The following is an 11,760-nucleotide window of genomic DNA, read 5'->3' on the forward strand; positions in this document are numbered from 1 at the left end:
TCACATTGATTATACATGTCAGAGAGGATTCCGGCCTCCAAATTACTGTGCAAATATAAGGTACTAGGGGTATTACTATTCCCCCACAACTCATATTTGGGATTCCTACCCATATTCAAAGTAGAAATCCAGAAGTCCCTCTTTCTCAAGCTGTGACAGTTCTACATGGCCTTGTGCTTGTTCTTTTTTAAAAAATATTCAAGACCGGGCACAGTGGCTCACTCCTGTAACCCCAGCACTTTGGGAGGCCGAGGTAGTCAGGAGATCCAGAGTATCCTGGCCAACATGGTGAAACCCCATCTCTACTAAAAATACAAAAATTAGCTAGGCATGGTGGTGGGCACCTGTAGTCCCAGCTACTCGGGAGGCTGAGGCAGGAGAATCACTTGAACCAGGGAGCCAGAGGTTGCAGTGAGCCGAGATCGTGCCATCGCACTCCAGCCTGGCAACAGAGCAAGACTCTGTCTCAAATATTTAAGGCCAGATGCGGTGTCTCACACCTATAATCCCAGCACTTTGGGAGGCCGAGGCAGAAGGATCACTTGAGGTCAGGAGTTTGAGACCAGCCTGGCCAACATGGCAAAACTTAATCTCTACTAAAAATATAAACATTAGCCAGGGGTGGTGGCTCACATCTGTAATCACAGCTACTCAGGAGGCTGAGACAGGAGAATCACTTGAACCTGGGAGATGGAGGTTGCAGTGAGCCAGGATCTCACCACTGCACTGCAGTCTGGGTGACAGAGTGAGGCTCCATCTCAAAAAAACAAAAAGAATATTCAAGAATATCTCTTGCTTGTTCCTCCCCAACTCTGGGACAATGACACAAGGGAACTATGGCCACATCTTGGTGTGAGAGGGACAGAATGGAAAGGGGTGTGAATACTCCTGTTGGAGAACTCCCCAGGCCTTATGCTGAGCTAACACAAGGGTCTAAGTTGTGGTTGTCAGCCATTGTGCCACCCTGGGCTCTTGCAGACCCTTCCTCAAATGTTGTGTATGTGTCTAAATGCTTGATTTTAAAAAGAATAACCACACAAAAGAGAATGTATGAGGCGAGAGAATCTAGAAGATGAAACGGAAGGATCTAGCCTAGTGTTCTTCAAAGTGGGTCCCCGGATCAGCAGTGTCAGCATCGCGCAGGAGTCTGTTACAAGTGCAATTTCTCAGGCCCACCCCAAACTACCGAGTCAGAATCTCTGGGGTGGGGCCAGGAAGCTGTGCTGGCACAAACGCCCCAGACATTCTTAAAAACACTGAAAGTCTGATTTAGGGGATGATGAAAATGCATTAGAACTAGATCCTGGTGATGATAGTACAACATTGTAAGTGTGTAAAATGCCACTGAATTGTACACTTTTTTTTCTTTTTTTTGGAGACAGATTTTCGTTCTTGTTACCCAGGCTGGAGTGCAATTGCACAATCTCGGCTCATTACAACCTCAGCCTCCCAGGTTCAAGCAGCGATTCTCCTGCCTCAGCCTTCTGAGTAGCTAGGATTACAGCCATGTACCACCATGCCCGGCTAATTTTGTATTTTTAGTAGAGATGGGGTTTCACCATGTTAGTCAGGCCAGTCTCGAACTCCTAACCTCAGGTGATCCACCACCCCCCCAACCTTGGCCTCCCAAAGTGCTGGGATTACAGGCGTGAGCCACCACTCCCGGCAAATTGTACACTTTAAAACGTTAAAATGATAAATTTTATGTTATATGTTTATCACAATTTTAAAAAACACACACACTAAAGCACTAAAGCCCAGTGGCTCCAAAAATTTGGCCAATCATCAGAACCATCTGGGAAACTTTTTAAAGCCTGGATCTAATGGACCAGAAGCTCTGGAGTGTGGGACTCAGAATCTACATGTCTTTTTTTAATTCCCAAGTGAATCTAATGATCAGTGAGTTCTGGGAGCCACTGAAACAGAACAAAGGGGAGGAGGTTGACAGTCTTACATTGTTGGCAGACAGTCAGATAGGATGAGGAGCCCGTGTGTTCTGTGCTGCTCCAGCGATCACAACTAAAACCAATGGATTAAAATGACCAGGGAGCCAATTTTAGCCTGAGAACTCCCCTGTAACCAAAGGAACCATCCATAGAATGGGCTTGTCTCCCAGGATAGGAAATGCCCCCACCAACTAAGGCATGTAAAGAGAAGCTGGATGTCCACCTGGGATCCTGAGAGAACTCTTGCAGCAGTGAAAGATTAGAGATACATTCTAAAGTCCCTCCCAACTTTCAGATTCTGTGATTCTCAATGCCACAACTGCTGTTGTCTGGCCCCCCATCCACAGAGGCCAGTCCCATTCCAGAGTAGAAATGCAGCTAGACTGTCTGAAGTAAGGCATCCTTCCACTATGGGTGATTCAGGACAAGGCAGTCACACATCTCGGCTTTGGACCAAGAGAGAGTTTCTAGGTTTGGGCCTGGAGTGGAGTTCGCTTTTTCTAGGTTTCACACCTGAACTGCCCAACTACTCTGTAGAACTTTCTGCAGTGATGGAAATGTTCCATATGCACTATCCAGCATGATAGCCAATAGCCACCATGTCACTATGGAACACTTGAAATGTGGCTAGTGCAACTGAACAACTGAATTTTTCATAATATTATAATTGATTTTAGTTTTAATAGCCACAAATAACCAGTGGATGTCATATTAGACCGTGCAGCTCTAGAGAACCCTTGGCCAGAATTGACCTTTACAGTTAGCCCAGAACTCCTATAGGCTGGAACCATCCCTCCAGAGCTGAACTAGTCCCAAACCACCCTCCGAGAGTCGGGGCAGAGGCCTGAGACCTAACAGACCCATTTGCCCCTAGGTCCAGCGTTGCTGCTACCAGAGCAAGAAGCAAAGAGATGGTCAATGCGGAGGATTTCTGTTGCATGAGCCTTAATTCTAAAAGGAACTTATTGGAGACACTTGAGATTTCTAAGACAGGTGCTAGAGACCCTAAACTAAGAGGATCTAGTGCCCCTGCCTCTCTCTCTCTCAGACAAGAAGCAAACTGAATGAGGGGGCATCTTTTTTTCCTTTTGCTGTTTGCCTTCTTTAGAGCTATCGGTAAACACACAATCACCATGGCAGAGATTTCAAAAGCTGGGGCCCAGGTAACCAAGGGAGGCTCCTGTCTCCTCTCTGATTACAGCTGAGCAGTTGAGGGAAGTGGATCGGGACTCCCGCTGGGTCTGCTGGATCAGGTAAAAGATACATTAATACCTAATTACCACTGTCCTCACAAGAAGGCAGTCGTAATTGTTGGAAACTGCTCTGGGCTAAATATCCTGCTGTAGGATCTGTTCTCTCTGTGAAGGGCACCTCCTCTTGGGACTAATGGGCCTTTAACAGGAGTGCACAAAACAGCTCCCTGTGCCTGCCTTCACCTCCTGTAGCACATCCTCTCCAAAATGCAGACAAGAAAAGCTATTAGAACCTTGATCGGATAAGTAGGTCTCCAAGGTGATATTTGTGCCCAGAGGTGCAACAAACCTGACATTGCAACCTGAAGAACAATCCAGGCTCAGTAAGTCGTGCCTGACGGTGGAGCAAGGACTTTCACTGGAGTCAAAAATAACTTCCTGTCGCCACCAGTGCAACCTACTCCCTACCCAGATGTGTTTGTATAGGCTGCTAAAAAGGATGATGGTTCTAAGCACAGGATCTGGAGCCAGGCTGCCTGAATTCAATTCCATACCCTGCCTAGTATTTGATGTCTGACCTCGAATAAGTCTCTTAATGTCTTTAAGCCTCAGTTTCTTCATCTGTAAAATGGAGATAACATCTATATCTCTTCAGAAGGTTATGAGGCTTAAGTGAGATCATCAATATAACACACTTAGTATAGGGCCTGGAATATAATAGTCAACCAACTGTTGTTATTACTATTAATATTAGTACATTCACTTTAGATTATCTTTGACAGGTATTTGTAATAAAAATTCAACTATCCAAATGAAACCCATGCTATAAAGTTGTCTGATTCCACAGTTCTTTGAACTAATAAAGCATCATAAATAGCCATAACACATCTAATTTTTTCTCACTTTATTTCTAGATCATGAGGGTCGCATTGGCATGGCCTCCATCAAAATGAAAGAAAACCATGAATTTGATGGAAAGAAACTCTTTCAGCACATTGCTGATTACCTGCCTAGTTACGCGAGGCCCCGGTTTCTAAGAATACAGGTGAGATCTCTTATTATCAAGTTCAATGATCTGATGTCTTGGAGATTCCTACCTCTTAGGGAACAACTTGCCTTCTCCCAGGATGACTACATTTGCCAAATTATCACCACACTTTCCAAGAGGCTCAGAAAGAAGTGTCATAGACCCATAAGGAAGTGGTCATATCAGGCTGGCTGGGTGCCGTGGCTCATGCCTGTAATCCCAGCACTTTGGGAGACCGAGGTGGGAGGATTGCTTGAGCTCAGGAGTTTGGGACCAGCCTAGGCAACATAGTGAGACTTCATGTCTACTAAAACTAAAAATTTTAAAAAAGGCCGAGCGCGGTGGCTCACGCCTGTAATTCCAGCACTTTGGGAGACCGAAGTGGGTGGATCACCTGAGGTCGGAAGTTCAAGATCAGGCTGGCTAATGTGGTGAAACCCTGTCTCTACTAAATATACAAAATTAGCTGGGTGTGGTGTAGCATGCCTGTAGTCCCACCTAATCGGGAGGCTGAGGCAGGAGAATCACTTGAACCTGGGAGGCGGAGGTTGCAGTGAGCCTGAGCCAGGATCATACCACTGCTCTCCAGCCTGAGCAACGGAGTGAGACTCCATCTCCAAAAAAAAAAAAAAAAAAAAAAAAAAAATTATCCAGGCATGGTGATACACACTTGTAGTCTCATCTACCTGGGAGGCTGAGGCAGGAGGATTACTTGAGCCTGGGAAATCAAGGCTGCAGTGAGGTATGAGTGCACCACTGCACCCCAGCCTGGGCATCAGGGCAAGGCCCTGTCTTAAAAAAAAAAAAAATCAGAAAACAGCTAGCGGAAATCCAATTCTAATCCCTTTCTCGTTACAATGACAGACCAGTTCATTCAGCAAGAGTCTTAGCACATAACTCACAAAGTCTGTTTGGTGAGTCCTGACAGACATCGCAAATAGAAATGCTCTGACCCTGTTTGTTGTTTCCAGTTTTAAAGAATACAGAAATCCACAGAAGTTCTACACCTTTCCATGGTGTGAAATTTAACTGGGCGTTAGCCAGCTGGAGTTGCCTAAGACTTAACTATCGCCGCTAGGGGTTTTTTTTTTTCTTCCTCCAACATTAACCCTTTGGTTGGTTTAACACTCTCACTTTTAGACTTTGAGCTCTGTGATTCTATAGTTGAAGACTTGACAAAGGAAGTCTTAAGATTCCAGATATTGTGTGTGTAGGATTATTCCTGTTCATGAAGCACCGACATTCGCTTTGCAACTAGATGGTAAAGAGGCATGAAAATGAAATATCCTCAGATATTTTGATTAACATATTAATTGAAGGAAAAATCAGTCTTCAATCTAGTAGACAAGATAAGCAGACTGAGAAAACAGAGTTTATCTGTAAATGATCCCTCCTTCTACTCCCACCTAAAGTCAGGATATCCTAGTGGTACCTGAAGCCTTACCAAGCAGTAAGCACCACCCCTCTGCTCAGAAATCTATGCACAGGTATCTCATCATTGGCAGGTCCTCCCTCCCCACCGGTGATCCTAAAGCTTTAAGGGAATAAAAAATACCTCACAAAGGGCTCCCTAATGGAGACCAGCGAATAGAATGTATGGGTATCATACAAAACTTTCACTTCACTAGAAAATGTAAAGAGAGTGGATTTTACTTGCTCCTACCACAAATATGATAGGTATGTGAGGTAATCCATTTGTTAACTAGCTAGATGTAACTATTGCACGATGTATGTGTACTTCAGCACATCATATTGTACATGAGAAAAACTCACAATGTTATCTGTCCATGTAAAAATAAATCAAAATGGAAAACTTTTTTTTTTTTTAACTTTTACTTCCCAGCTGTCACATGAGCCAGGGATGCCAATGATTTGCTAGATCTCCATGCCCCACCCCTACCCCTTGCCCTGCATCCCAATCTATTGCTAAATGCAACCACAATGTGGATTATTTGATGTTTTTCAGGACACCATTGAGATCACTGGAACTTTTAAACACCGCAAAGTGGCCCTGGTGGAGGAGGGCTTTAACCCCGCTGTCATCAAAGATGCCTTGTATTTCTTGGACGACACAGCCAAAACGTATGTGCCTATGACTGAGGACATCTATAATGCCATAAGTGCTAAAACCCTGAAACTCTGAATATTCCCAGGAGGATAACTCCACATTTCCAGAAAGAAACTGAATGGACAGTCACATGATATAATCCAACTTTAATTTGATTGAAGATTGTGAGATGCAGTTTTTTTAGGAAATTATGCATACCAGTAAAGGGAGACTTTTTAAAATAACAGCTGAGTCTTTGCAAGTAAAAAGATTTAGAGATTATTATTTTTCAGTGTGCACCTACTGTTTGTATTTGCAAACTGAGCTTGTTGGAGGGAAGGCATTATTTTTTAAAATACATAGTAAATTAAATGAACACCAACATGTGAGATGGCACCGTCTCTGTGTTCTTTCCTCACTTTATTCTAAGACAAAGCCTGTGTCAATTACTCCAAAGCCTGAAGTTCTCACTGGTAACTTTTCATACGTGTCCCATTCATGAGAGTAATGACATTCTAGGTGAAACTGGCTGGAGACGGGGGGTGGGGTGTGAGGGGTGGTAGGGTGAGGAGGCTGGATCAGCAGAGGCCAACACAATGGAAATCTACTCGAATGTGAGGAGGCCAACTTTCCCTACCCAGAGGCATCCCGTCCACTGTGTATAGGCAGCATTATCCAACAGGTAATAATGCCATCTATAGTCTTTACAGGAGCCTAATTCTATGGCATCAGAGTTCTGTACATAAAAGGAGTTCAGGCCAGGCACAGTGGCTCACGCCTATAATCCTAGCACTTTGGGAGGCCAAGGCAGGTGGATCACAAGGTCAGGAGTTCAAGACCAGCCTGGCCAAGATGGTGAAACCCCATCTCTACTAAAAAAATACAAAAATTAGCCAGGCGCAGTGGCAGGCACCTGTAATCTCAGCTATTCGGGAGGCTGAGGCAGGAGAATTGCTTGAACCCGGGCGGCAGAGGTTGCAGTGAGCCAAGATCGCACCACTGCACTGCAGCCTGGGTGACAGAGTGAGACTCCATCTAAAAAAAAAAAAAGTGTTCAATACATTTTAGCTACATCAGGAGTTGCAAACTCAGGTGTCTTCAGAATTCACATAGGTAATGTGGATGAGAAAAGCAGGTCACAAATGAATGTGGTAAACTTGGGGACAGCCACTAAGCTTCAGTCAGCTGAATATAGGTCAAGTATTGCTGGGATTTTCTGATTATTCAGAAAACAGAAATCCATCAGAACTTATTAACATTAGTGTCACTAAAGTTGATCTACAACCCCCGCCCCCAACACACACACACACACACACACACACACACAACTACTAGGTTTGACTGGCTTTTTAAAAAGAAAACAGAAATCTAGATATGTATGTGAATCTCCCAATTTTTGAAATCTGAAGTCTCAAAATTGTTTAAACTTCTATGCATCCCAAACAAAATATGTCTAGGGGCCAGATAAGTCCCAGCTGTCCAGTTAGCACCCGAGTGCCACTTACATGTGCCCCTACTCCCCAGATGGCAACTGGTTTCACTCCAAAGCCAGTCTCCTGCCCACAGACCCTTTTCAAGGACAGGAGGACCTTTAGGATGGCACAGGAAGCTTTGGGAAATTCTGAGGAGCTCTTTCACCTAAGCCCTTTCTCCTTAGACCTAGCTGCTCCCTTCCTGGGTTTAATTGCTTTACCTCTGCATGTATGAGCTGCAACAGAATTCCAGGAGCAGGTCATGGGTGGCAGCACTCAAGACGACATGTACCTTACCTAGAGCTTGTCCTAGGCCATGGGAGCATCACGGTCATTGAGTTCTCATCCAGAAAGCATGGCCCGAGTTTACCACAGCCTCCCTAGAAGTTTCCATCATGGAGTTTCCCTCCCTAGAGGACATCTTCAGATGACCAGGAGCTTGTATGGCTTGCCAGTTCTCCTCCAGTGGAGTCCCCATAAAGCCCCAGGCAAACATATCTAGGACTCCTCAATGATATATGATGAGAGGTGTTGCCACCCCCAGCCCCAACAGAGTACTAGAAATATTTTTTTTACTCTCTTCACTCTTTTGGGTGACTTTTAAGAAGAATCATGACCAAAATCCTTGCCCCCACTCATTATACCTAACGATAAACATTTCCTGAGTGCTTAGTATACATCGAGGACTTGAGGAGGGTCTAAAGAAAATTCTAGACAGGCTGCACCTTTGTGAATTTTGCCAGTAATTAAAATGATTATTGTTTGTGAGTCAGCACTTGGGAATTTTTGCAAAATTCTCTCTGCCTTTGAGTTACAGGAGAATGAGGAACCCAAGTAGTGGGAGATAGGACAGCCTTTGAGTATCACGTTGTGCAATTGTGTTACCTGGAATCTTGTCAAAGGAGAAGCAGGATGTCAGCAGGGGTCATGTTAGAGCAGTGGCTTCATTCTGTGTCACAAGGGGTATCTTTTTGGGTAAGAGGTCAGCATTTACACTGTTGGCCAGAATATTCGTGTTATATTAACCAGAGCCTGCTTGCCACGATCTCATTTGACCCATGTTTTAGACTTTCCAGTCAGAAACTCAGAGACCCAGGTCCTCACATCCACACCCTGCCCAGCTCTGCCTCCCAGCCTGATGATTTCCTCAGTCTCCCATTTTCCCATACCTCCCTGAATCTGGCCAGGTAACACAGCTCCACTGAGATAAATAGAGACACCCCTACAATGTCCTCAGCCCCTAGGTTTGCATGTATGTAAACAATTGTAAGCCATCACTTGTGAGAGATAATCCCTTAAAGACTGATTTTTCTCTTTTAAAAGGGTAAGAAATTGTGTCCAAGAAGTATCTGCACAAGTCATTCTCATTTGAAAATATAAGTGGATATTTGAATTTTAAAAAATAAGCTGATATCCATGTAAATTATCTAACAGGGCTTTGATTTCAAATGTATTGTTTGGAAACCTGTAATCAGTGCATAGATGGGATGCTATAGGCACCAAAATAATTTGGGGATAAAAGTAGGAAATGTCAGCTTCTGAAATGGAAGCTAATGAGAATCAGTATTAAAATGGGTAAGGTTAGCCAGGCCTGGTGGGGTGTGCCTATAATCCCAGCTACTAGAGACTGCCTATAATCCTGTCCAGAGACTGAGGCAGGAGGATCACTTGAGCCCAGGAGTTTTGAGTCCAGCCTGGGCAACATAGTGAGACCTCATCTCAAAAAAAAAAAAAAAGGAAAAATGGTAGGTTTAACTAATTGCAGTGACTCAACCTAAGAGATAATTTGCTAAATGTGTCACTCATTCATACATCCACTCTACAAGCACTTCATGAGTGCCTGCTATGGACCAAGAAATGTTCTCAACATGGAGTGCTGAGTCCCATCCCCCCGAACCAGAATTGGAGTTTGCATTTCTAACAATGCCCAGGTGAGGGTAATGCTGTGGGATGGGGGCCACATTTGGGGAATAACTGACATCCTGAGTTATACATCATGTGCACTTACTTAGTGGGTAACTCAGTTCCTCCGGGCTGGGTTATCCCTTGCTAACTGAGACTCAGCTCTTAGATCAAGTGACTCAAAGTGCAGGCCCCAGGAAATGTCCAGCATCAAGAAGCACCTTGTCATCTCAAGCCTGCAATTGCTCTTGGAAATTTACATCAATTAGAGCTTATATCTGCTTGCTAGATACATACACATGTATTATGATTTGCTATAGCAAACTAAAAGCAATCCTAGAGAGTAACTAGTCAACCCTCTTTACTTGATAAATGAAAAAACTGAGGCCTGAGGTTGAGTGACATGACTAAAATCACAGAGCTAATTGGCATCACTAAGATCTCACTTAGTACTTGCAGGAAGAGAGTATTGTCATAGACCAGTAGTTCTGTGTGGTCCCTGAGCCAACAGCATCAGCAGCACCAGGGAACTTGCTGGACCAACAAATTCTTGGACCCTGCAAATTCTAGACCTACTGAATTAGAAACTCAGGGGGCAGGCCCAGACATCTGTGTTTTGACAAGCCAAAGCCCCCCTGGTGTTACTGATGTGGACTCAGTTTGAGAATCACTGGCTTAGAGCAGTGCACAAACTTTACTGTACATGAGAATCACTTGGGGACACCAACGCTTAGGGCACACATGCTGCTTTGAGTAGCATGTCAGTCTAAAGCAGTGGTTCCTAGATGTCACTGCACACTAGAATCATCTGGGGAGCTGTCAAAAATACCAAAGCCCAGGCCCGTGCCATACCAATTCTGGGAGTGGGAATGAAGCATCAGTATTTTTTTAAGGACCTCCAAGTGATTCCAGTATGCAGCAAAGCTCAGGGATCACTAGTAGAGAACAAGGGGAAAGTTTTCAGCTTTTGGCCAGGTGCAGTGGCTCACACCTATAATCGCAGCATTTGGGGAAGCCAAGACAAGAGGAGTTCTTGAGCACAGGAGTTCACAATCAGCCTAGGCAACATAGGGAGACCCTGTCTCTACAAAAAATTTTAAAAATTAGCCAGGCCAGGCATGGTTGCTCATGCCTGTAATCCCAACACTTTAGGAGGCCAAGGCAGGAGGATCACCTGAGCCCAGGAATTCCAGACCAGCCTGGGCAACATAGGGAGACCCTGTCTCTATAAAAAATTACCCAGGCATAGTGGTGTGCACCTGTAGTCCCAGCTTCTCGGGTCACTGAGGTGGAAAGACAGCTTGAGCCTCAGAGGCTGAGGCTGCAGTGAGCTGTGTTCACACCACTGCACTCACAGAATGAGACCCCATCTCAAAAATAAATAAATAGCTACTTGGGAGGCTGAAGCAGGAAGATCGCTCAAGCCCAGGAAGTCGAGGCTGCAGTAAGCCATGATCGTGCCTCTGCACTCCAGCCTGGGTAAGAGAGAAAGCACTAGTCTCAAAAAAAAAAAAAAAAAAAAAAAAAGCTTTAAACTCTTAACAAAGATTCTTTTGACCGAACTCTAGTCAAGCTCCTCTGAGCCCTGAGCCCCCTTCTCAACTAGGCCTCAACTTTTGCCTATAAAGACGTGAATAAACACTAACATAATTTCTCACAGCTCAAGGCCACATCCCTGAGATGATCCTAGCCCACCTTAAAGTGCCTGCCTAAGAAAACTCAAAGCTGCCGAAAGATTTAACTGTTTGTTCCAGTCAACCCCTGAACACAGGGCCCTGACTCCCAGTCTCTGTGGGAGAGTAAGAGCCTTTCTTCAAAAAGCACCAGTTAGCAAACCCAGAGGGGTTTCACATCAACCACTTTCCACTTTTTCTAATTTTTCACATTCCTGACTCTTCCAAGTCTAGGCTGGCCTTCTCCCTATTCTCCCATTCGCCCTGTGAAATGCCTAGTCACCTTTGCACAAATCCAAGGTGAATTCAGTTCACACGGGACCCTTTTCCCTATTGTGATAGTATATTATTGATTAACATCTATCCTTACAGTTTTAACTAATGTCCAGCTTTGTTCGTCTTTAATACTCTTTACCAACCCATTTCAGAGTCATAATCTAGCAAAGTAGCATCTGAAATGGAAATAAAATTACGTGTTTGGCCTCTGAACTAATGATGAG

General features: G+C 44.4%; 1 protein-coding gene across 2 annotated transcripts in view; it reads left to right on the plus strand.

The window, feature by feature from the left end:
* The window catches only part of SLC27A2 (solute carrier family 27 member 2), a 53,748-nt gene extending 47,149 nt beyond the window's left edge, over positions 1-6,599 (plus strand). For both annotated transcript variants that reach the window (XM_008016677.3, XM_038009972.2), the window contains 2 exons: positions 4,054-4,184; positions 6,133-6,599. In XM_008016677.3, the coding sequence (XP_008014868.3) occupies positions 4,054-4,184; positions 6,133-6,309 (308 nt within the window). In that variant the 3' untranslated portion in view covers positions 6,310-6,599. The remainder of the gene's footprint in view (positions 1-4,053; positions 4,185-6,132) is intronic.
* The last annotated feature ends 5,161 nt before the right edge of the window (positions 6,600-11,760 follow it).

This window comes from Chlorocebus sabaeus, chromosome 26, assembly GCF_047675955.1.
Source record: "Chlorocebus sabaeus isolate Y175 chromosome 26, mChlSab1.0.hap1, whole genome shotgun sequence".
NCBI classification, from domain to species: domain Eukaryota; kingdom Metazoa; phylum Chordata; class Mammalia; order Primates; family Cercopithecidae; genus Chlorocebus; species Chlorocebus sabaeus.